The following is a 24,948-nucleotide window of genomic DNA, read 5'->3' on the forward strand; positions in this document are numbered from 1 at the left end:
GTCAATGGGGTGGCATGTTGGTGCAGTGGTTCCTACTGTTGCCTCACATCCCTAAGATCAGTGTTCAAATTTCTACCCTGATTAGTTCTATGAAGAGTTTACATGTTCATCTTGTTGTTGTTGTTGTTGTTGTGGGATCCCCCCACCCCACTCCAAAAAACATACTAAGGTAAATTTGAGCTTCCAAATTGTCTGTGAGTAAATGGTAATGCTATTATTTGATCAAATCAAGAACTCCCACAAACATGTACTGGATATGAGGATGGATGGATTGATGGATGGATGGATGGATGGATGGATGGATGGATGGATGGATGGATGGATGGATGATTAAAGGAACCTGAACAGGAGTATAAACAGGAACATGACCACTCATGCTTAAGAAATATCTTATCCAATAATATGCCAATAATGCAAAATAAACAAGGAGACTCAGTTATGAACAAAACAACTAAGATTAATTACAGTGTAAATACATCATAATCAGTACACAATGAGAGCTAGAATATATGCTGCTCACAGGGTTAAAAAATAACTCAGACGTGGAAGGTTATAATAATTTGTACGCATTGTAATTTATAATCATCTTATGGGTCTTCAGGGCCCTGGACATGATGGTTGCTTTGCTGATGTATTGTAAATATTGTCGAGGGGGGGGGGGGTGGTACTGAATTTCAACAAGTGTTCGGTTTTCCGGAACACAGGATGTGCACCTCAACGCCCTTTAAAACCCGCTGCTCGGGACGTATGAAGCCAGTTCCGGTCAAATCCCGGGGAACCTAGGACGTCAGGCGGTATAGTATATACTTTCATTCCTTCCCCAGCTGAAGGGGTGAGGGATACATGCATGGGTCGATCTAATGGTACAAATCCGTTTTCTATGAGCGAATACGTTAAATCAGTATGACTTGTAAAAAGGAAAAAAGTGAAGCAAAGCGGATATGTATGTTTTCCAGTATTAACTTAGCATTTCATACAATATATAACCCTGTCGACTTATTTTATTAATTATTTGTATTTCAGCGATAGTAGTAGCGTTTGTACTTTTTAAAAAAACATACCATTGAATTGGTTAGTTTGTTTCATTGCTCCAAGCTTTTAAGAAGTGTTATTCCTTCGATTAGAACCTTGCAAGAGCGCTACATTAAATTTATAAAGTCACCTTTTTAATCTCAAAACGAATTTACGGAATTAATTTCAGTAATTTTAAAATTAAAAAATGAGACCTCATTGCCGATCGTGTTTCTGTACAGTTATGGAGAATGTTAGCAGCGCAAACACGCAGTTCGCCCTCGACTTCTTTCGAGAGGTGTGTGGGACCAGCGGCAACATCTTCTTCTCCCCCCTGAGCATCAGCGCCGCGTTTGCCATGGTCTACCTCGGCGCTAAGGGGAACACCGCGGCTCAGATGGCCAAGGTAGGGAGTCCCGCTGTTTCCGTTTAGCGGCCTGGCCTCTGTGATCCTGCTGTCTTCTAAATTAGCGTATAGTTTTGGGTCAGTAGAGTTACATCCAGGAATTAAACCGGAATCAGAGAGGAGGGGCAGCGCTGTCAGGTACAAATCGGCTGCAGCGGCGGGGGGTGGAGGTCCTGAATAATCCGCTCTGTATATTAGTTTATTAATTATCGCATGTGTTTATGGTGGCATGTAAGTAGTTAGATGCAGTATGGTCAATTGTCGGCATATTGTGTTACCACTTTAAAGCAATACAGAATGAACTAAAAATGTGATTGAGGAATCTTGATGAAACTTAAAAATGCATCGAAATGTCTTATTATGCTCTACCGCTAATATTTTTGAGTTCATTCGTAACGTCCCTTAAAAATGCATTAAAATGTCGAGTTATTCGCGAATTGCTTTTTACACACGTCCTACCTCAAGCAGACACTAGTTAGAAAGTGGTTTGGCAGCAGTAAGTGAAATGAATCGGAATACAAAAACCGGACAGAAATCAAGGCGTCATGTAGGAATTCGTCATCCACTCGAGAAATTAATGCGTAAGGAGAGCTACTAATGATAATTAACGTAAACTCTGATAAGGAAAAAAAAGCTTTTAAGTCGTTCACTTTGAATCCTTTGCTAAATTTTGCAACTTAAAAGGAAGCTTAACATTGAAGGAGGTGGAGCTGGAGTCCAGCAAGGTGTCTTTTGCCATAAGGAACCGAATCTGGGTTCCACAGGACTCAGTCTGTATTTAAACCTTAGTTGCATCCATGTGGTGCCCAGCCCCTTATCCTGAGGACACAAGACAGGGACACCTAGTACCCTCCATTAAGGCAATTTGTAATCTTATGAACATAGTTAACGTAAAAGATACTTCTGCCAACCTGAATGGAGCAGAAGTATACAGAAATGTGCAGTTATGGTCTGTTGTCTGATGCAACACGTCCTTGATAGCAGTATCTGACTCAAACTGTAGCTCAAACTTTGTTCTGGTTTTTTGTGACAGCTATCAGTTGTGCTAAATTAGCTGACACTAGGGTTAATTGGTTTTAAATCGCAATCTCAATTTATACCGTTTTACGATCTCATTCTAGGACTGAATCACAATCTCATTCACAACGTTTCTGCTGTGTTATCCGTGGTATCAAGGGCGTAGGAGAGTGTTTGATATTGGGGAGGACAATATGATCATTTGAAAACAAAGGTTTGTTTTTTTCTTGGAGGGGCAGATTTTATTAGAGGGGAGACAGCTTCTCCTACATTACATGAATTACTTTTTAAGTGTTTTACTTTACATTCAAATGACTAGTTAACACGTATTCTACACAGATTTAGCAGTTGTTTGTTTTGGTTAGACATTTGATCAGTCAAATTCATCATTTGATTGCAGTTGTTTACCATTAAGGCTCAGTACATTGATTGTGAGATTATGCTTCTATTCCATGCCGGCACTTTGCACCTTTGCACAAGTGTTTGGTTGATGTCCTGTAAGTGAAATAGAGAGAATCTAGCACAGTCTGCAGGTTTCCCTCTTCAAACACACCTACACAACCTGGTAATCAGTCGATTAGGATGTTCGAGCAGGGAAATCTGCAAACTGTGTTGGATTCTGGCCCTCCAGGACTGGGGAACCCTGCTATGGGCAGACAAAAAAAATAGGTGATGTGTGCCCCTGGTACATGTGTTAACATATATGGTAAGCAATATTTTCTCCTTTGTAGGGTTTGAGCGTGTTTTGCTATTAGAGAGCATTCATGTACACGCTAATCAGTAAGCTGCTTTAGAAGCTGACTGATAAAGGACTGGTTATGAACAGATTCATTACCCATATCAGGAGGACTTGTTAACTGAGATTAATCTTTTTTAACCCTTTGCTTTTTGTTCCTGCTGGTCTCCTTTTCTCTCAGGCGCTGTCTTTCAACATGACCTCTGATCTCCACTCAGATCTAAAGAAGTTTATTTCAGATATTGACAAACCTGATGGCCCTTACCAGCTGACACTCGCCAACCGTCTCTATGGCGAAAAGACCTTCAGCTTCCTGAAAGTGAGTCACACTCACTATTTTACATTTTGCTTTCATCTTCCACAACACTGAGCCTGCCAGACCTCCTGCCCAATCAAAAGGGGGAACGAGTAGCAGCATATGAGAACTGACCAATGGTACTGCTGCTTTAAGATGATCCTGCATTTTTATTGTCCAAATGTTATTGTAATTCAAATTTTATTCACCTTAACAAATATCTTTGTGAGATGGTTGTCCTCAGTAAAGATTAACACTGACTGTACTGAATTATTACAGGAGTTCTTGGACGCCACACGGAAGTTCTACCAAGCTGAACTGGAGCCAATGGACTTCATTGGCGCAGCAGAGGAATCCTGCTGTCAAATCAACCAGTGGGTGGAGGCCCAAACCAATGGTGAGAGAGCACTGGTGTGGGTACATTAGTGATTTGGTGCAGCTAACATACCAGCGTACAAGTAAAAATAAAAGATAAGGATTTTTACTTCATGGTTTGGTGTCAGCCTGTCTGATTGCAGGTTGATCATTTCCCTCACTTTAGGTGTATTTCAGCTGGCATTCGGATTGTTAATTTCTCTTCTGTAGGTAAAATTGCAGACATTTTGGATCCATCGGCAGTTAACGACGCAACAAGACTGGTTCTTGTCAATGCCCTGTATTTCAAGGGAGAATGGCAACACACATTCAAACGATTTAAAACGAGGGAAATGCCCTTTAAAATCAATGAGGTGAAACTGCTTTTTATACACATTGCATGTTATGACAAGTAGTCTTTCAGACAGTGACGTTTTGCAACACGAGTTTTGTCATTCCTTTGATTGCTCCATTTTTTTAAATATACGTCAGAGATTCTAATACCTAATATATGTAAACCACGACTCCCAGCAGCTGGGTGTTTAGTGAAGCATTCTCAGATCCACCAACAGCACCCTTTCTGCAATTTGAACTTTTACCCTTTGTGAATATTCTGTTGTATTAAGCACTATAACACCTGCTACTCTGAACGACGTATGATAGATACGCACGGGTATGCTAGATAAGTGGAGTCTTTAGACACAGTGCTAGCCAGGATGTACAGTTTAAGGCATCATGAAGTTGTGTTATGCAACGTTATTTAAATAAAACCTGGTGCATTTCCTTTTGTCTTCACTAGAGGGAGACCAAGCCTGTTCAGATGATGTATTTGCAGAAAGTATTGCCATTTAAACAAATTGAGGAGTATGGCCTGCAGATAGTGGAGATGCCCTACAAGGGTGATGAGCTGAGTATGGTTATCTTGCTCCCTGAGGAGCCCCAGAATGGCTCCACCCCCTTGCAGAAGGTGAGCCCAGCTTCTCCATACATAGTGACATCACTGTTGTAGACAATGTCACAATCCATCCTCTGACATATTCTTAATCTGAGAAATGGACGTTTGCTCCAAAATCTTTTTACATTAAACTATCTAGTAATTTATCATTATGTTCCTTTCTCCTATCTGTGAATCATAAAATGCTAGCCAGGCAGCATGTTTAAGTTATTGAGATGCAGCCCTGAACATCTCAGAGGTCTCCAACAGTTTCTGCTCATGTAAATGCAAGTTTTGTCTTTTGTTGACTGTCTGCATGTTAAAGCTGGAGAAAGAGCTGACCCTGGAGAAGATAAACGAATGGACAGACCGGAAGAATATGGACAGCGGTGGTTACATTGACTTGTACCTCCCAAAGTTCAAGCTGGAAGACAGTTATGACCTGAAGAAAGCCCTGGCTCATCTGGGAATGACGGATGCTTTTGATGAGAAACTGGCAGATCTGACTGGTATAAACAGGGAGAGTGGCCTCTTCATCTCCGCTGCTGTTCACAAGTCCTTCATAGACGTGAATGAGGAGGGAACTGAGGCTGCAGCTGCCACAGGAATCTCCATGGAGGCTAAATGTTTGATCATAGGAAAAAAATTCATAGCCGATCAGCCCTTCCTCTTCTTCATCAGACACAACACGTCCAAGACAATCCTCTTCTTTGGACGTTTTTCCTCTCCATGACATTCATTTCCTATTTACGTACTGCCAAAAATATTAATCCACATTCCATATATTGATTTCTTGTATCACTATAGAATCTATACTTGGTTTCATGAGTAATTAAATAGTTTTCCTAATACCGAACAAATTAGCTTTAATTATTTGGAATCTAGCTTTTTTTGGCTGCTTCTTTGTGGATTAATGTCTTGATCCAATTTCTGACACCGACTGACATTTAATTGTGCCAGATACTTAGATGTATGACCTGACACCTTGTGAGGCTTGTTACTGTACTTAAAAAGCAAAATACATTATGTATCATTTCCAGTTATCAGTAATAAACTCTTCCTTAGATATTGAGCTGATGATTGTGATTTTTCACACCCACTTTTCCTGTGCTGTTTCACGGGAGTCCAGAGCCCAGAAGCAATAGGCACAAGGCAGGGAGTTCCCCAGGACGGGGCGCCAACCTAGCACAGGGCACACATACCATTCACACATATTCATCCCTACGGGCAGTTTGATAATGCCAGTTATCCTCAGTATATTTTTGCATTGTGGGAAGGGAACCAAAGACCTTGGAGGAAACCTCACAACAACACTGGGAGAACATGCAAACTCCACACACATGGACCCAGGCAGAGAAGTCGACCCTCAGTTGCAGAGATGTGAGGCTAACCATTGAGTTAACATAAAAACCTCAATTCCAAGAATGTTGGGACAACATAAAGGAAATACATGAAGAATGAAATCTGAGTTTGGCACTTGGAGACCAGCACACACCTAACCTGGAACATGTGCCACCTGCCATCTGTGTCTACAGGCTGCATGAATGCAACACACTTGCAGCTCAGTGTCCGTTTGCATGGTCACATGCACAACTTTGAGAAACTCAGCGGTTATTCAGCGAATGTTTGTGATTTAACACTTACTGAGAAATAGATGCATATTTCTTGAGGTTGGGGCCAATTTATCCAAAATAAATAAACAAAACAACTAAAAACAAATAAAATGGACTCAGTCTCTGTTAACAAAAAAAGCATTTGAATAAAAACCAAACACAACTAAAAACAATAAATAAAATGGACTATGAAGTCTCTGTAAACAAAATCGCCCTTAAAATATTAAACATTAGACTCAAACAGGGAAAACAGGCAAAACTGCCAGTTAGGACGATTGTAAACAAAAAGTTGTAACAACAAAACACTCAATATGAATAAAAGTAGGTGCCTCAACAGAACATATTGAAATCCGTAGCTACTTTAGTCTGGCAAGAAATATAATTTATTGCATATAATCATATTCATAAAATGTATTGCCACATTTTACTTTATCGCTGCCTGGGCGAAATTGATCATTATAATCGGATGATCATCATTACCGATTTTTTTCTTCTTCTTCATGTCTCAGTCTAACGCCAGCCACAAACTCGAACGAATAAGACTCCCCTTCTCATCCGTGGATGTAAGACATCTTAAAGCCCTTCTCTAATTAACTCGTTGGTACTTTGGAGAAGGATTTACAAAAGCGTTGTACGTCGTTGATCATGTTCGGGCAAGTCCTGTAAACGGCATATATAAACCAATGCCATTTTTAACAGACCGGAAATGAGGGAGCCGCATTTCCATGAACGCGGAAGCTGACGTGCAAATAGCCCACTGACACGATAGTTCACGCCTCATTACTAGTGATGTGTAGTCCGCTAACAAGACGGTTCTTTCAGGCGACACTTTTTAGTGAACGACGGGAGCCGGCTCCTAGTCAAGAGCCGTTTTATTAATGTTTATTGAATTGTCCGACTTTTTGAGCTGCCTAAACATTAAGGACGAAAGTGGCCGGAACACGTTGTCTTCCGAAAAAGGCCGCCCACGAGACGGCGTCTTATTTTTAACAAGCTCAAATCAGGTCACGCTAATCAGCATCAGGCTAAACGAAGAGAGGGGCGGGTTTTTAAAAAAGAGCCGTTTAGGAGCCGAAGGAGCCGGCTCTTCTTGGTGAGCTGAGCCATTTGGTAGAGAGAGACAGGAGGAAAACAAACGAGCATGCAAATGAAAATTATCGCACCCGGAAAAATTATCGACCTCATTATGATTATCGTGCAATTAATTAATTAATCGTTTATTGCGACAGGCCTAGTTGTTGTTGTTGTGGGATCCCCCCACTCCAAAACATACTAAGGTAAATTTGAGCTCCCAAATTGTCTTTGAGTAAATGGTAATGGTGCTATTTTATCAAATAAAGAACTCCCATAATCATGTACTGGAAAAGAGGATGGATGGATGGATGATTAAAGGAACCTGAACAGGAATATAAACAGGAACATGACCACTCGTGCTTAACAAGTATCTTATCCAATAATATGCCAATAATGCGAAATAAACAAGCAGACTAAGTGATGAACAAAACAACTAAGAGCAATTACAGTGTAAATACATAATAATCAGTACAGTGAGAGCTAGAATATATGCCGCTCACAGGGTTAAAAAAAATAACTCGTGGAAGGTTATAATATTATATATATATATATATATATTCACCTTATGGGACCAGGGCCCTAGACAAGATAGTTGCTTTGCTGATGTAAATATTGTCGATGGGGGAGGGGGGATACTGAATTTCAACAAGTGTTCTGTTTTCCGGAACACAGGATGTGCACCGCAACGTCCATTAAAACCCGCTGCTCAGGACGTATGAAGCCAGTTCCGGTCAAATCCCAGGGAACATAGGACATAAGGCGGTACAGTATGTACTTTTATTGCTTCCCCAGCAGAAGGGGTGAGGGATACATGCATGGGTCGATCTAATGGTTCAAATCCGTTTTCTATGAGCAAATACGTTAAATCAGTATGACTTGTAAAAAGGGAAAAAGTGAAGCAAAGCGGACGTGTATGTTTTCCAGAGAGACTTTTCCAGTATTAACTTAGCATTTCATACAATATATAACCCTGTCAACTTATTTTATTAATTATTTGTATTTCAGCGATAGTAGTAGCGTTTGTACTTTTTTAAAAAAAACATACCATTGAATTGGTTAGTTTCAGTTTCATTGCTCCAAGCTTTTTAAGAAGTGTTATTCCTTCGATTAGAACCTTACAAGAGCGCTACATTAAATGTATATAGTCACCTTTTTAATCTCAAAACGAATTTACGGATTTAATTTCAGTAATTTTAAAATTATAAAAAATGAGACGTCATTGCCGATCGTGTTTCTGTACAGTTATGGAGAATGTTAGCAGCGCAAACACGCAGTTCGCCCTCGACTTCTTCCGAGAGGTGTGTGGGACCAGCGGCAACATCTTCTTCTCCCCCCTGAGCATCAGCGCCGCGTTTGCCATGGTCTACCTGGGCGCTAAGGGGAACACCGCGGGTCAGATGGCCAAGGTAGGGAGTCCCGCTGTTTCCGTTTAGCGACCTGGCTTTTGTGATCCTGTTGTCTTCTACATTAGCGTATAGTGTTGGGTCAATGGAGTTACATCCAGGAATTAATCCGGAATCAGAGAGGAGGGGCAGCCCTGTCAGGTACTGATCGGCTGCGGCGGTGGGGGGTGGAGGTCCTGAATAATCCGCTCTGTATATTCGTTTATTAGTTATCGCATGTGTTTATGGTGGCATGTAAGTAGCTAAAGATGCAGTATGGTCATTTGTCGGCATGTTGTGTTACCACTTTAAAGCAATACAGAATGAACTAAAAATGTGATTGAATGAGTTATTCGCGAATTGCTTTTTACACACGTCTTACCTCAAGCAGACAGTAGTTAGAAAGCGGTTTGGCAGCAGTAAGTGAAATGAATCAGAATACAAAAACCGGACAGAAATCAAGGCGTCATGTAGGAATTCGTCATCCACTCAAGAAATTAATGCGTAAGGAGAGCTACTAATGATAATTAACGTAAACTCTGATAAGGAAAAAAAAACTTCTTATTAAGTCGTTCACTTTGAATCCTTTGCTAAATTTTGAGACTTCAAAGGAAGCTTAACATTGAAGGAGGCGGAGCTGGAGTCCAGCAAGGTGCGATTTTTGCCATAAGGAGCCGAATCTGGGCTCCACAGGACTCAGTCTATATTTAAACCTTAGTTACATCCATGCGGTGCCCAGCCCCTTATCCTGAGGACACAAGACAGGGAAACCTAGTACCCTCCATTAAGGCAATTTGTAATCTTATGAACATAGTTAACGTAAAAGATACTTCTGCCAACCTGAATGGAGCAGAAGTATACAGAAATGTGCAGTTATGGTATGTTGTCTGATGCAACACGTCCTTGATAGCAGTATCTGACTCAAACTGTAGCTCAAACTTTGTTCTGGTTTTTTGTGACAGCTATCGGTTGTGCTAAGTTAGCTGACACTAGGGTTAATTGGTTTTAAATCGCAATCTCAATTTATACCGTTTTACTATCTCATTCTAGGACTGAATCACAATCTCATTCACAATGTTTCTGCTGTGTTCCCATTAGCGGGGAGATCCGTTGTATCAAGGGTGTAGGAGAGTGTTTGATATTGGGGAGGACAATATGATCATTTGGAAATAAAGGTTTGTTTTTTTCTTGGAGGGGCAGATTTTATTAGAGGGGAGACAGCTTCTCCTACATTACATGAATTTTTAAGTGTTTTACTTCAAATGACTAGTTAACACGTATTCTACACAGATTTAGCAGTTGTTTGTTTTGGTTAGTCATTTGATCAGTCAAATTCATCATTTGATTGCAGTTGTTTACCAGCAAGGCTCAGTACATTGATTGTGAGGTTATACTTCTATTCCATGTCGGCACTTTGCACCTTTGCATAGGTGTTTGGTTGATGTCCTGTAAGTGAAATAGAGAGAATCTAGCACAGTCTGCAGGTTTCCCTCTTCAAACACACCTACACAACCTGGTAATCAGTCGATTAGGATGTTCGAGCAGGGAAATCTGCAAACTGTGTTGGATTCTGGCCCTGCAGGACTGGGGAACCCAGCTATAGGCAGTCAAAATAATAGGTGATGTGTGCACCAGGTACATGTGTTAACACATATGGTAAGCAATATTCTCTCCTTTGTAGGGTTTGAGTGTGTTTTGCTATTAGAGAGCATTCATGCTCACGCTAATCAGTAAGCTGCTTTAGAAGCTGACTAATAAAGTACTGGATATGAAAAGATTCATTACCTATATCAGGAGGACTTGTTAACCGAGATTAACCTTTTTTAACCCTTTGCTCTTTGTTCCTGCTGGTCTCCTTTTCTCTCAGGCTCTGTCTTTCAACATGACCCCTGATCTCCACTCAGATCTAAAGAAGTTTATTTCAGATATTGACAAACCTGATGGCCCTTACCAGCTGACACTCGCCAACCGTCTCTATGGCGAAAAGACCTTCAGCTTCCTGAAAGTGAGTCACACTCACTATTTTACATTTTGCTTCCATCTTCCACAACACTGAGCCTGCCAGACCTCCTGCCCAATCAAAAGGGGGAACGAGTAGGAGCATATGAGAACTGACCAATGGTACTGCTTTAAGATGCATTTTTATTGTCCAAATGTTATTGTAATTCAAATTTTATTCACCTTAACAAATATCTTTGTGAGATGGCTGTCCTCAGTAAAGATTAACACTGACTGTACTGAATTATTACAGGAGTTCTTGGACGCCACACGGAAGTTCTACCAAGCTGAACTGGAGCCAATGGACTTCATAGGTGCAGCAGAGGAATCCTGCTGTCAAATCAACCAGTGGGTGGAGGCCCAAACCAATGGTGAGAGAGCACTGGTGTGGGTACATTAGTGATTTGGTGCAGCTAACCTACCAGTGTACAAGTAAAAATAAAAGATAAGGATTTTTACTTCATGGTTTGGTGTCAGCCTGTCTGATTGCAGGTTGATCATTTCCCTCACTTTAGGTGTCTTTCAGCTGGCATTCGGATTGTTAATTTCTCTTCTGTAGGTAAAATTGCAGACATTTTGCATCCATCGGCAGTTAACGACGCAACAAGACTGGTTCTTGTCAATGCCCTGTATTTCAAGGGAGAATGGCAACACGCATTCAAACGATTTAAAACGAGGGAAATGCCCTTTAAAATCAATGAGGTGAAACTGCTTTTTATACACATTGCATGTTATGACAAGTAGTCTTTCAGACAGTGACGTTTTGCAACACGAGTTTTGTCATTCCTTTGATTGCTCCATTTTTTAAAATACACGTCAGAGATTCTAATACCTAATATATGTAAACCACGACTCCCAGCAGCTGGGTGTTTAGTGAAGCATTCTCAGATCCGCCAACAGCACCCTTTCTGCAATTTGAACTTTTAACCTTTGTGAATATTCTGTTGTATTAAGCACTATAACACCTGCTACTCTGAACGACGTATGATAGATACGCACGGGTATGCTAGATAAGTGGAGTCTTTAGACACAGTGCTAGCCAGGATGTACAGTTTAAGGCATCATGAAGTTGTGTTATGCAACGTTATTTAAATAAAACCTGGTGCATTTCCTTTTGTCTTCACTAGAGGGAGACCAAGCCTGTTCAGATGATGTATTTGCAGAAAGTATTGCCATTTAAACAAATTGAGGAGTATGGCCTGCAGATAGTGGAGATGCCCTACAAGGGTGATGAGCTGAGCATGGTTATCTTGCTCCCTGAGGAACCCCAGAATGGCTCCACCCCCCTGCAGAAGGTGAGCCCAGCTTCTCCATACATAGTGACATCACTGTTGTAGACAATGTCACAATTCATCCTCTGACATATTTTTAACCTGAGAAATGGATGTTTGCTCCAAAATATTTTTACATTAAACTATCTAGTGATTTATCTTTATGTTCCTTTCTCCTATCCGTGAATCATAAAACACTAATCGGGCAGCATGGTTAAGTTATTGAGATGCAGCCCTGAACATCTCAGATGTCTCCAACAGTTTCTGCTCATGTAAAAGCAAGTTTTGTCTTTTGTTGACTGTCTGCATGTTAAAGCTGGAGAAAGAACTGACCCTGGAGAAGATAAACGAATGGACAGACCGGAAGAATATGGACAGCGGTGGTTACATTGACTTGTACCTCCCAAAGTTCAAGCTGGAAGACAGTTATGACCTGAAGGAAGCCCTGGCTCATCTGGGAATGACGGATGCGTTTGATGAGAAACTGGCAGATCTGACTGGCATAAACAGGAAGGGCGGCCTCTTCATCTCCGCTGCTGTTCACAAGTCCTTCATAGACGTGAACGAGGAGGGAACTGAGGCTGCAGCTGCCACAGGAATCTCCATGCAGAAGTGTTGTCGGATCATAGGAAAAAAATTCATGGCCGATCACCCCTTCCTCTTCTTCATCAGACACAACACGTCCAAGACAATCCTCTTCTTTGGCAGATTTTCCTCTCCATGAGATCCATTTTCTATTCACGTACTGCCAAAAATATTAATCCACATTCCATATTAAATTATGTGGAATCTAGCTTTCTTGGGCTGCTTCTTTGTGGATTAATGTCTTGATCCAATTTCTGACACCGACTGACATTTAATTGTGCCAGATACTTAGATGTATGACCTGACACCTTGTGAGGCTTGTTACTGTACTTAAAAAGCAAAATACATTATGTATCATTTCCAGTTATCAGTAATAAACTCTTCCTTAGATATTGAGCTGATGATTGTGATTTTTCACACCCACTTGTCCTGTGCTGTTTCACGGGAGTCCAGAGCCCAGAAGCAATAGGCACAAGGCAGGGAGTTTCCCAGGACGGGGCGCCAACCTAGCACAGGGCACACATACCATTCACACATATTCATCCCTACGGGCAGTTTGGTAACGCCAGTTATCCTCAGTATATTTTTGCACTGTGGGAAGGGAACCAAAGGCCCTGGAGGAAACCCCACTACAACACTGGGAGAACATGCAAACTCCACACACATGGACCCAGGCAAAGAACTCGATCCTCAGGTGCAGAGATGTGAGGCTAACCATTGAGTTAACATAAAAACCTCAATCCCAAGAATGTTGGGACAATATAAAGGAAATATATAAAGTACGAAATCCCAGTTTGGGATGTGGAGACCAGCACACACCTCACCTGGAACATGTGCCACCTGCCATCTGTGTACAGGCTACATGAATGCAACACACTTGCAGCTCAGTGTCCGTTTGCATGGTCACATCCACAACTTTGAGGTGTTCAGCAGTTATTCAGCCAATGTTTGTGACTCAGCACTTACTGAGACATAGATACATATTTCTCAAGGCAGGAGACATGCTTGGTTTGTGACAAGGACTGTGGGATGAACCCAGTGTATCCAGAGGAAATCCACACGGAGGAGTTCATGGGAAATGATTCTTTTACAAGCCCTGGGCTGTGAACAGTGTCAGACCAATGTGGTGTTTCCAGTAAAACCACACCATTGATTCTCTACATTTTACTTACAAAATACCAACTGTTAGCTTGAGATGCCAACATTTTCAAAGTAATCCTGGGAGGTGGATCAACAGCCATAAATTTGCATTAGTGCAGTTTGGCCAATGGGGTGGCATGGTGGTGCAGTGGTTAGCACTGTTGCTTCATATCCCTTGGACCAAGGGTCAGATCTCTACCCTGATTGGTTGTGTGTAGAGTTCACATGTTCTTCCTGTGTTGTTGTGGGATTTCCCCCTTCCCTCCCACTCCAAAAACATTAAGGTAAATTTGAGTTTCCAAATTTTCTATGAATTAATGGCATAAGTGCCCTATGATGGGTTAGCACCCCATCCTGGCTTGGTCCTTGCTTTGCACCTGTAGGTTCTGGACCCATGCAACCCCCAAATAGGACAAGTACAGAAAACACATCGATATGTCAGCCAAACTTAATCCAAAAGAAGCTGCTTAGTCAATTATCTTTATTTTGCAAAAGAATCATTTTCTGGAATATTTTATGCAAAATTATTTTCTGGAATAATGGTGAACCAGCCAGCTTTCATTTTTAGTATGGAACCCAGACAAGGTGAGTGCTAGTCAGAAGTTTTCTTTGGTTTCATATCTTGGGAGGAACCTACATTGCAAAGAACCGGCTACTTCTGGTTGTAAGTAGAATAGGGAAAAGCTAAAAATAAAGGTTTTACAGTTCAGTGGGATGGAGTTAAAAATTCTTTCAAACCGTTTTGGAGGTTGTGATGGTTAAAAGAGATCTGACAAAAGCCGGTCTAGTGTTTAGGAGAATTATGCTGGGATATGACGTAAATGTTTATTATTGCTCCTGCAATCATGTACTAGATAACTGGGTGGATGGATGGATGGATGGATGGCGAAAAGGTCTGGCACAGGAATATAAACAGGTACATAACCACTCATGATTGACAAATATCTTATTCAATAACATGCCAATAACACAAAGTTAACAAACAGCCTGGGTGATTAGTCTAACAAACATTAATTACAATATAAATACATCATAATCACCCCCCCCCCCGCCCGTGACCCAGCGGTTTGGAAAATGGATGGATGGATACATCATAATCAGTACAATGAGAGCCAGAATATATGCTGCTCATAGGGTTAAAAAAATCATAACAGAAACAACTCGTGTGGAAAGTTGGTGTAACAGGTAAAAAAAAACACACCACAGAACTGAATCCACACCGCAAAGGGCGAGTCCTTGTGGGTGGGCTGCCGTGAGACTTCAGTCATCTGCCAGGTGCTCACAGAATTTTGAAAGGTAGTTCACTATTCCTAAAAGCCTTTTAAATCCCTTCACATCTTTTGGTCAGGGTGTTTGTCAGATAGCACATTTTTTCTCTGAATCAACTTTACAACTAACAGAGGTAACAAGATGTTTAATATAAGGGACTGTATGAAAATGAACATAATGCCAACAAACCCATTTCCATTGCATTTTAGCCCTGCCACAAAATGGACCTGCTGACATCATTTCAGTGACTCTCTTGTTAACACAGGTGAGACTGTTGATGAAGACAAGACTCACTGCCCAATCACTCTGTCATGCTGACTGAGTTAGAATAGCAGACTGGCTGCTTTAAAAAGAGGATGGTGCTTGAAATCATTGTTCTTCCTCTGATAATCATGGTCACCTGCAAGGAAACACATGCAGTCATCATTGCTTTGCACAAACAGGGCTGCACAGGAAAGGATATTGCTGCTAGTAACATCGCACCTTAAATCAAACATTTATCAGATCACCAAGAACTTCAAGGAGAGAGGTTCAGTTGTTGTGGAGAAGGCTTCAGGGCCCCCAAGAAAGTCCAGCAAGCACCAGGACCATCTCCTAAAGTTGATTCAGCTGCGGGATCAGGCATGGTTGTTGGTATATAAGCACAATTTCATACCACATAGTTATTTTTTTTTTTGGAACATCAGAAATATATAAAAATAAGACATTTTTTTATAAATCATTTGTGTACCAGGCATACAGTAAGGATCATAAATATTAGGACAGAGACAAAGTTTTTCAATTTTTAAGTTCTGTACATCACCACAATAAATTTTTAAAGAAACAAGTCAGATGCAGTTGAAGTGCAGACTTTCAGCTTTAATTAAGGGGGCAGAACAAAAATATTGCATAAAAATGTGGGGAACTAAAGTAAAGTAAAGTAAGTTTTCTACACAATCCTCTCCTTTCAGTGGCTCATAAGTAACTGGACAAATTAATATAACTGCAAATAAAATGTTCAGTTCTAATACTTAGTTGAAAACCCTTTGCAGGCAATGACTGCCTGAAGTCTTGAACTCATGGACATGACCTGACGCTGGGACATTGGGGTCCACCTCTAATCTGTACTGTATGTCCCCTCTAGGCATCCGTCACCAAAAAGTACATCTTCACAGTTACATTTGATGTCCTGCGCTATAAACTGACCATCATCACAGAATCCTTATTGGCATCCACAACTATAAACCCCAGGTGGTATAATCTTTTTACTTCTTGGTTTTCTCAGCTTGATCTTACATTTTCCTACCAGCCGCAAAGTGCTTTTATTATATATCATCAGCACTTTACCAGCTTTCTATCCTGGCCTTAACAGATAAATGGGAATAATTTTTGACTTTTTACCAAACGCTGGGCATGTCTTTTAAAGGCATATTTCACTTGTTGTATGTACAAAGCAGGTATACATTGTCTGGTCTGTCCCTGAGCAGTGTTATTTTATTTATATGTAGCCTACATATGTGCCCAACCTCAGGGTGATTTTGATTTATTTTGTTATATACTGCTACGATGGCGGAAAGGAGGGAATTACAGTTGTCCAGGCTGGAAGTTATAAAGGCATGGATTAGTTTCTATGCCTCACTATACTCACGAATTATACTCACGTACACGGGCCATTTCTGAGCTCCAAGACATGCAGCCAAATGCCGATGCCTTTAAAAAGTTATGTGAAAATCACAGAGGGCTCGTGCACGTTCATTGCCAACAACGTATGAAACTGCGCTTATAAAGAACCAGAATTCGGAACTGCACCGCAACGCCGTCGCTGCTCAGGACGTATAGAGTCAGTTCCGGTCAAATCCCAGGGAACGCAGGCACGAGTGTCTGGCTGCAGAAGGGGCCTGACAGCGCGTGTCCCCTGTCAAGCCCCTTCCACTCTCAAGCCCCTACGTCATTTCCGTTAAAACGACAGATTATCCGGAAATTCCGAGGTGACGATCTCCCATTCAAACATGGCTGCCTCCATGAACACGCTGTTGTGTGTTGTTGCTTTATATTTCAGCAGATTTGGAGAGAGATTATTTTTTCCAAGAGACAAACAAACAATCCGTCCTGTGGACAAATACGTCTTGACAAACCCCAATACGTAATTTCTGTTTAAACGAGGGAATCCGTCTCAAACCTGAACAATATAGTTGTACATATGTGTGTGTAAATAAATGTAGTGCTACTGTATGTGTTATTATTGTGAGACATCAGACTATAGCTAATATGTACTTAAATCATTATTTTCTTGTGCCATATTTATTCCGTCAAATATTGTACTTTAATAATGTCAGCATTTCAATGTTTATACGGAAACTTTTAAGTCATAATCTAATAAACATGTTTTGTGCGTTATTGGTTATTGACAAAACGTATTTGTTTTACCCAAGATATGTGCCCAAGTAATAACATCATTTTAATAACGATGTCTAGAGTCCAGTGTTCCAACATAGATTTAGAGTGTAGTGTGCCTAAATAGCTAATTAGAACTTTCTTACCGTGTATTACACTATATATCACATATTAATACATACCTCAATATTATGTAAACATATGACGAAGTCATTTTTTAATAAAAAAACAAATAAAAATATTTTTAATTATATTGTGAAGACAATAATATAATGTGAAGTTGAAACAGTTGCGTAATTGCCTAATTTAAATAAACGATTGCCAGTAAAAAGTTGTGCTTTGGTACTGGCCATAATACAATATTTTTACTATGTAAATTTTTTTCTAAGGAGCCGATGAGAATTAAATTTCTACAAGAAAAACTACTATTCTAGTTATATAGAAACTATGTTGTTTTTAATAATAATAAAAAAATCCTCACAAAACAGCAAAAGGTTTATTTTTCAAACCAAACAGGATGTCAACAGAATACAGTATAAAACACTTAAATATATGAACTACTTTATGAAATGACAACAAATACTATATACAAATAACAGATCTTTGAAAATATACAATAATTTACAGTACTGCTGTCACGCGCGTGCGGTGCGGGTGAGGCGCAAGGACGGGGCGACGAGCAAAGAGGCAGGCGAGCCGGCAAGATCAGGGCAAACGGGGATTTATTAAACTGACGAGGACTAGGGAACATCGCAGGAATACGCTCACAAGGTAATAACCACAATGACAGACAATGGACTCAGGCAAGGCACGGACTGAAATACACAGGACTGATCAAATTAACTAGACACAGCTGGGTACAATCGGGAGAAAACACGTGGGTAATCAGGGGGCGTGGCACACAGGAGGAGCGGGCCGGGCATGACAACTGCAATCAGTGATTAAGGATTTTTCACTAAAAACAGATGCATATATATGACTAATATAAAAAATAACTGACATCGGGTGCGGAGAAGCAGGCGAAGGGAGCCGTGAATGCGAATAAACGGGGTTTAATCAGGGTAAAAAGGGAATCACAGGGAACAAGGCACGTAGCAACAACAACGACAGATCTGGAGAATGAAATAGAACACACTGAAATACACAAGACAAACAAGATCAAACAGGAAAGCTGGTAACAAGCGGGATTCACACGAGATAAATGAAGTGGGCGTGGTCCACGAGGTCTGAACGATCGGTTGTGACAATAACAATGTACTGTACAGTGAACCTACTACGCTAAACCACAAAACACGATTAAGCTCTTGTCGGCTGTGTTTTCTAAAAACAAATGCATGTCTTTGAAACATTTGAAAATTGAAAAAAAAAGGGATAGACAATGGTATCTTTCTCTTCTTCAGTGTAATATTCAGTTATGAAGTCCATCTTGCCACTCCTGATAACGGTAAGTCACGTCGGAGTCACGTCGTCTTGCCTCTCTATATATTTGTATATACAGTAGCTGAGATGACTATAAAGTTTACTTTGTCTTTGGCTGACTTTTTTATGTGACCGAGCACTACTCTTAGGACTTTTTTAAGGTAAACATGAGTTGCCTGTACTAAGGCGATGAGTTCAACACAGGCGTATTTCGATGTGATAATTAATTTTTAAATAGTTAAGTCATACATTCCACGACTTCAGAATTATCCGCACGACAAGATGGATTCTTATAGCTCGCGACAAGAAGATTTGTCGTTCGAACGGAAATGACGTAGGGGCTTGAGAGTGGAAGGGGCCTGACAGAGGACACGCGCTGTCAGGCCCTTCTGCAGCCAGATGCCTCTCAACGCAGGACGTAAGGCAGTACAGTATATACTTTTATTGTTTCCCCGGCTGGGTGTGGCGGGCCGATCCAATGGTACAAAGCCGTGCCCCATGAGTAAAAACGTTAAATGAATATGACAGTAAAAAGGAAAGTAAGTGAAGCAAAGCGGACGTGTATGTTTCCCAGAGAGACTTTTCCAGTATTATCTTAGCATTTCATACAATGTAACCCTGTTGACTTTAATTATTTGTATCTTTGGCTAGTTTCGGTTTAATTCTTCCAAGCTTTTATAAAGTGTTACTCCTTTGATTTGAACGTTCCCACAGCGCTACATTGAGCGGTTTTGCTGCTGCTGTTTCTCTGACCTTATTCATTTACGTTTGTTTATCGATTATCCGTCAAGAACGACAGTATAAATCGCCATGCTTTCAAATAGTCATACGTTTGAGTTTTTGAAAGTATGGAGACACTTTTTAATCCCAAGACGAATTTACGGAATTAATTTCAGTAATTTTAAAATTAAAAAAATGAGACCTCATTGCCGATCGTGTTTCTGTACAGTTATGGAGAATGTTAGCAGCGCAAACACGCAGTTCGCCCTCGACTTCTTTCGAGAGGTGTGTGGGACCAGCGGCAACATCTTCTTCTCCCCCCTGAGCATCAGCGCCGCGTTTGCCATGGTCTACCTCGGCGCTAAGGGGAACACCGCGGCTCAGATGGCCAAGGTAGGGAGTCCCGCTGTTTCCGTTTAGCGGCCTGGCTTTTGTGATCCTGTTGTCTTCTACATTAGCGTATAGTGTTGGGTCAATGGAGTTACATCCAGGAATTAAACCGGAATCAGAGAGGAGGGGCAGCCCTGTCAGGTACTGATCGGCTGCGGCGGTGGGGGGTGGAGGTCCTGAATAATCCGCTCTGTATATTAGTTTATTAGTTATCGCATGTGTTTATGGTGGCATGTAAGTAGCTAAAGATGCAGTATGGTCATTTGTTGGCATGTTGTGTTACCACTTTAAAGCAATACAGAATGAACTAAAAATGTGATTGATGAATCTTGATGAAATTTAAAAATGCACCGAAATGTTTTATTATGCTCTACCGCTAATATTTTTGAGTATTCATTCATAACGTCCCTTCAAAATGCATTAAAATGTCAAGTTATTCGCGAATTGCTTTTTACACACGTCTTACCTCAAGCAGACACTAGTTAGAAAGCGGTTTGGCAGCAGTAAGTGAAATGAACCAGAATACAAAAACCGGACAGAAATCAAGGCGTCATGTAGGAATTCGTCATCCACTCGAGAAATTAATGCGTAAGGAGAGCTACTAATGATAATTAACGTAAACTCTGATAAGGAAAAAAAAACTCAGTCTATATTTAAACCTTAGTTATATCCATGCGGTGCCTAGCCACTTATCCTGAGGACACAAGACAGGGACACCTAGTACCCTCCAATTTGCAATTTGTAATCTTATGAACATAGTTAACGTAAAAGGTACTTCTGCCAACCTGAATGGAGCAGAAGTATACAGAAATGTGCAGTTATGGTCTGTTGTCTGATGCAACACGTCCTTGAAAGCAGTATCTGACTCAAACTGTAGCTCAAACTTTGTTCTGGTTTTTTGTGTCAGCTATCAGTTGTGCTAAATTAGCTGACACTAGGGTTAATTGGTTTTAAATCGCAATCTCAATTTATACCGTTTTACGATCTCATTCTAGGACTGAATCACAATCTCATTCACAATGATTCTGCTGTGTTCGCATTAGCGGGGAGATCCGTTGTATCAAGGGCGTAGGAGAGTGTTTGATATTGGGGAGGACAATATGATCATTTGAAAACAAAGGTCTGTTTTTTTCTTGGAGGGGCAGATTTTATTAGAGGGGAGACAGCTTCTCCTACATTACATGAATTACTTTTTAAGCGTTTTACTTTACATTCAAATGACTAGTTAACACGTATTCTACACAGATTTAGCAGTTGTTTGTTTTGGTTAGTCATTTGATCAGTCAAATTCATCATTTGATTGCAGTTGTTTACCAGCAAGGCTCAGTACATTGATTGTGAGGTTATACTTCTATTCCATGTCGGCACTTTGCCCCTTTGCATAAGTGTTTGGTTGATGTCCTGTAAGTGAAATAGAGAGAATCTAGCACAGTCTGCAGGTTTCCCTCTTCAAACACACCTACACAACCTGGTAATCAGTCGATTAGGATGTTCGAGCAGGGAAATCTGCAAACTGTGTTGCATTCTGGCCCTCCAGGACTGGGGAACCCTGCTATGGGCAGGCAAAATAATAGGTGATGTGTGCACCAGGTACATGTGTTAACATATATGGTAAGCAATATTCTCTCCTTTGTAGGGTTTGTGTGTTTTGCTATTAGAGAGCATTCATGCTCACGCTAATCAGTAAGCGGCTTTAGAAGCTGACTGATAAAGTACTGGATATGAACAGATTCATTACCCATATCAGGAGGACTTGTTAACCGAGATTAATCTTTTTTAAACCTTTGCTCTTTGTTCCTGCTGGTCTCCTTTTCTCTCAGGCGCTGTCTTTCAACATGACCCCTGATCTCCACTCAGATCTCAAGAAGTTTATTTCAGATATTGACAAACCTGATGCCCCTTACCAGCTGACACTCGCCAACCGTCTCTATGGCGCAAAGACCTTCAGCTTCCTGAAAGTGAGTCACACTCACTATTTTACATTTTGTTTGCATCTTCCACAACACTGAGCCTGCCAGACCTCCTGCCCAGTCAAAAGTGGGAACGAGTAGCAGCATATGTGAACTGACCAATGGTACTGCTGCTTTAAGATGATCCTGCATTTTTATTGTCCAAATGTTGTTATTGTAATTCAAATTTTATTCACCTTAACAAATATCTTTGTGAGATGGTTGTCCCCAGTAAAGATTAACACTGAGAGAGTTTGGATTTTAACAGGAGTTCTTGGACGCCACACGGAAGTTCTACCAAGCTGAACTGGAGCCAATGGACTTCATAGGTGCAGCAGAGGAATCCTGCTGTCAAATCAACCAGTGGGTGGAGGCCCAAACCAATGGTGAGAGAGCACTGGTGTGGGTACATTAATGATTTGGTGCAGCTAACCTACCAGTGTACAAGTAAAAATAAAAGATAAATAAGGATTTTTACTTCATGGTTTGGTGTCAGCCTGTCTGATTTCCCTCACTTTAGGTGTCTTTCAGCTGGCATTCGGATTGTTAATTTCTCTTCTGTAGGTAAAATTGCAGACATTTTGGATCCATCGGCAGTTAACGACGCAACAAGACTGGTTCTTGTCAATGCCCTGTATTTCAAGGGAGAATGGCAACACGCATTCAAACGATTTAAAACGAGGGAAATGCCCTTTAAAATCAATGAGGTGAAACTGCTTTTTATACACATTGCATGTTATGACAAGTAGTCTTTCAGACAGTGACGTTTTGCAACACGAATTCTGTCATTCCTTTGATTCGCTCCATTTTTTAAAAATATACGTCAGATTCTAATACCTAATGTAAGTAAGCCACGACTCCCAGCAGCTGGGTGTTTAGTGAAGCATTCTCAGATCCACCAACAGCACCCTTTCTGCAATTTGAACTTTTAACCTTTGTGAATATTCTGTTGAATTAAGCACTATAACACCTGCTACTCTGAACGACGTATGATAGATACGCACAGGTATGCTACATAACTAGAGTCTTTAGACACAGTGCTAGCCAGGATGTACAGTTTAAGGCATCATGAAGTTCTGTCATGTAACGTTATTTAAATAAAACCTGGTGCATTTCCTTTTGTCTTCACTAGAGGGAGACCAAGCCTGTTCAGATGATGTATTTGCAGGAAGTATTGCCATTCAAACAAATTGAGGAGTATGGCCTGCAGATAGTGGAGATGCCCTACAAGGGTGATGAGCTGAGCATGTTCATCCTGCTCCCTGAGGAGCCCCAGAATGGCTCCTCTCCCCTGCAGAAGGTGAGCCCAGCTTCTCCATACATAGTGACATCACTGTTGTAGACAATGTCACAATCCATCCTCTGACATATTCTTAACCTGAGAAATGGACGTTTGCTCCAAAATCTTTTTACATTAAACTGTCTAGTGATTTATCTTCATGTTCCTTTCTCCTATCCATGAATCGTAAAACACTAGCCAGGCAGCATGGTTAAGTTATTGAGATGCAGCCCTGAACATTTCAGAGGTCTCCAACAGTTTCTGCTCATGTAAAAGCAAGTTTTGTCTTTTGTTGACTGTCTGCATGTTAAAGCTGGAGAAAGAGCTGACCCTGGAGAAGATAAACGAATGGACAGACCGGAAGAATATGGACAGCGGTGGTTACATTGACTTGTACCTCCCAAAGTTCAAGCTGGAAGACAGTTATGACCTGAAGGAAGCCCTGGCTCATCTGGGAATGACGGATGCGTTTGATGAGAAACTGGCAGATCTGACTGGCATAAACAGGGAGGGCGGCCTCTTCATCTCCACTGCTGTTCACAAGTCCTTCATAGACGTGAACGAGGAGGGAACTGAGGCTGCAGCTGCCACGGGAATCTCCATAGAGTTCCAATGTCTGATCATAGGAAAAAAATTCATGGCCGATCACCCCTTCCTCTTCTTCATCAAACACAACATGTCCAAGACAATCCTCTTCTTTGGCAGATTTTCCTCTCCATGAGATCCATTTCCCATTTTCTTACTGCCAAAATGTTTTATCTTCACTCAATATATTGATTATTTCTGTAGCGATAGAAGCAATCTACATTTATTTTTTTTATTTTTTCTAATAGTGAACGAAATAGCTTTCATTTTTTTGGAATCCATTTTTCTTGGGCTTCTTCATTGTAGTTTAATATCTTGATCCAATTTCTCCCACCGACTGACATTTAATTGTGCTTTAAATGTATAATCTGATACTTACCTTGTGAAGCTTGTAATTATATATAATAAAGCAAAATACATTATGTATCCTTTCCAGTTGTCAGTATAAATCCTTGTTTAGATATTGTGCTTGGAGTTCAGTGTCCATTTGCATGGTCACATCCACAACTTTGAGGTGTTCAGCAGTTATTCAGCCAATGTTTGTGACTCAGCACTTACTGAGAAATAGATACATATTTCTCGAAGGCAGGAGACATGCTTGGTTTGTGACAAGGACTGTGGGATGAACTCAGTGTATCTAGAGGAAACCCACACAGAGGAGTTGATGGGAAATGATTCTTTTACAAGCCCTGGGCTGTGAAGTGTCAGACAAATGTGGTGTTTCCAGTAATCCACCCATTGATTCTCTACATTTTAAAGAATTATTTAGCACAAAAATGCCAACTGCTAACTTGAGATACCAGCATGGGAGGTAGATCAAAAAGCATAAATTTGCTTTAGTATAGTTTGGTCAATGGGGTGGCATGTTGGTGCAGTGGTTCCTACTGTTGCCTCACATCGCTAAGATCAGTCTTTAAATTTCTACCCTGACTAGTTCTATGAAGAGTTTACATGTTCATCTTGTTGTTGTTGTTGTTGTTGTGGGATCCCCCCCCACCCCACTCCAAAAAACATACTAAGGTAAATTTGAGCTTCCAAATTGTCTGTGAGTAAATGGTAATGCTATTATTTTATCAAATAAAGAACTCCCAAAATTATGTACTGGATATGAGGATGGATGCATGGATGGATGGATGGATGGATGGATA

At 40.8% G+C, this 24,948-nt stretch overlaps 4 protein-coding genes and 1 long non-coding RNA gene across 13 annotated transcripts in view; 4 read left to right on the plus strand and 1 right to left on the minus strand.

The window, feature by feature from the left end:
* The window catches only part of LOC125727770 (uncharacterized), a 33,016-nt gene that overhangs the window by 1,076 nt on the left and 6,992 nt on the right, over positions 1–24,948 (minus strand). The window contains exon 2 of the long non-coding RNA XR_007388849.1: positions 12,978–13,182. This is a non-coding gene — a long non-coding RNA (uncharacterized LOC125727770). The remainder of the gene's footprint in view (positions 1–12,977; positions 13,183–24,948) is intronic.
* LOC125726938 (leukocyte elastase inhibitor-like) lies at positions 727–24,231 on the plus strand. 5 transcript variants are annotated; one of them, XM_049003630.1, is made up of 7 exons: positions 727–794; positions 19,827–19,990; positions 21,808–21,945; positions 22,205–22,322; positions 22,501–22,643; positions 23,069–23,236; positions 23,529–24,231. In XM_049003630.1, the coding sequence occupies exons 2-7, from the start codon at positions 19,829–19,831 to the stop codon at positions 23,934–23,936; spliced, it is 1,137 nt and encodes a 378-aa protein (XP_048859587.1). In that variant the 5' UTR covers positions 727–794; positions 19,827–19,828; the 3' UTR covers positions 23,937–24,231. The 5 variants fall into 5 exon arrangements, with proteins under 5 accessions (XP_048859587.1, XP_048859397.1, XP_048859486.1 ...); XM_049003440.1 differs by lacking the exon at positions 727–794 and adding an exon at positions 8,331–8,351; XM_049003529.1 differs by lacking the exon at positions 727–794 and adding an exon at positions 19,230–19,295.
* LOC125726688 (leukocyte elastase inhibitor-like) lies at positions 773–13,066 on the plus strand. 5 transcript variants are annotated; one of them, XM_049003349.1, is made up of 7 exons: positions 773–794; positions 8,683–8,846; positions 10,690–10,827; positions 11,074–11,191; positions 11,380–11,522; positions 11,948–12,115; positions 12,408–13,066. In XM_049003349.1, the coding sequence occupies exons 2-7, from the start codon at positions 8,685–8,687 to the stop codon at positions 12,813–12,815; spliced, it is 1,137 nt and encodes a 378-aa protein (XP_048859306.1). In that variant the 5' UTR covers positions 773–794; positions 8,683–8,684; the 3' UTR covers positions 12,816–13,066. The 5 variants fall into 5 exon arrangements, with proteins under 5 accessions (XP_048859306.1, XP_048859263.1, XP_048859212.1 ...); XM_049003306.1 differs by lacking the exon at positions 773–794 and adding an exon at positions 796–832; XM_049003255.1 differs by lacking the exon at positions 773–794 and adding an exon at positions 8,140–8,207.
* Positions 833–5,819, plus strand: LOC125727287 (leukocyte elastase inhibitor-like). The gene is made up of 7 exons (XM_049004021.1): positions 833–863; positions 1,254–1,417; positions 3,352–3,489; positions 3,745–3,862; positions 4,051–4,193; positions 4,619–4,786; positions 5,079–5,819. Exons 1-7 carry the CDS (start codon positions 848–850, stop codon positions 5,484–5,486), a joined length of 1,155 nt encoding a protein of 384 aa, XP_048859978.1. The 5' UTR covers positions 833–847; the 3' UTR covers positions 5,487–5,819.
* LOC125726402 (leukocyte elastase inhibitor-like) overlaps positions 18,771–24,948 on the plus strand; it is a 31,968-nt gene continuing 25,790 nt past the window's right edge. The window contains exon 1 of the mRNA XM_049002894.1: positions 18,771–18,902. The gene's annotated coding sequence lies outside the window, so the exon portion shown is untranslated. The remainder of the gene's footprint in view (positions 18,903–24,948) is intronic.

Source organism: Brienomyrus brachyistius, chromosome 1 (assembly GCF_023856365.1).
Source record: "Brienomyrus brachyistius isolate T26 chromosome 1, BBRACH_0.4, whole genome shotgun sequence".
NCBI classification, from domain to species: Eukaryota; Metazoa; Chordata; class Actinopteri; order Osteoglossiformes; family Mormyridae; genus Brienomyrus; species Brienomyrus brachyistius.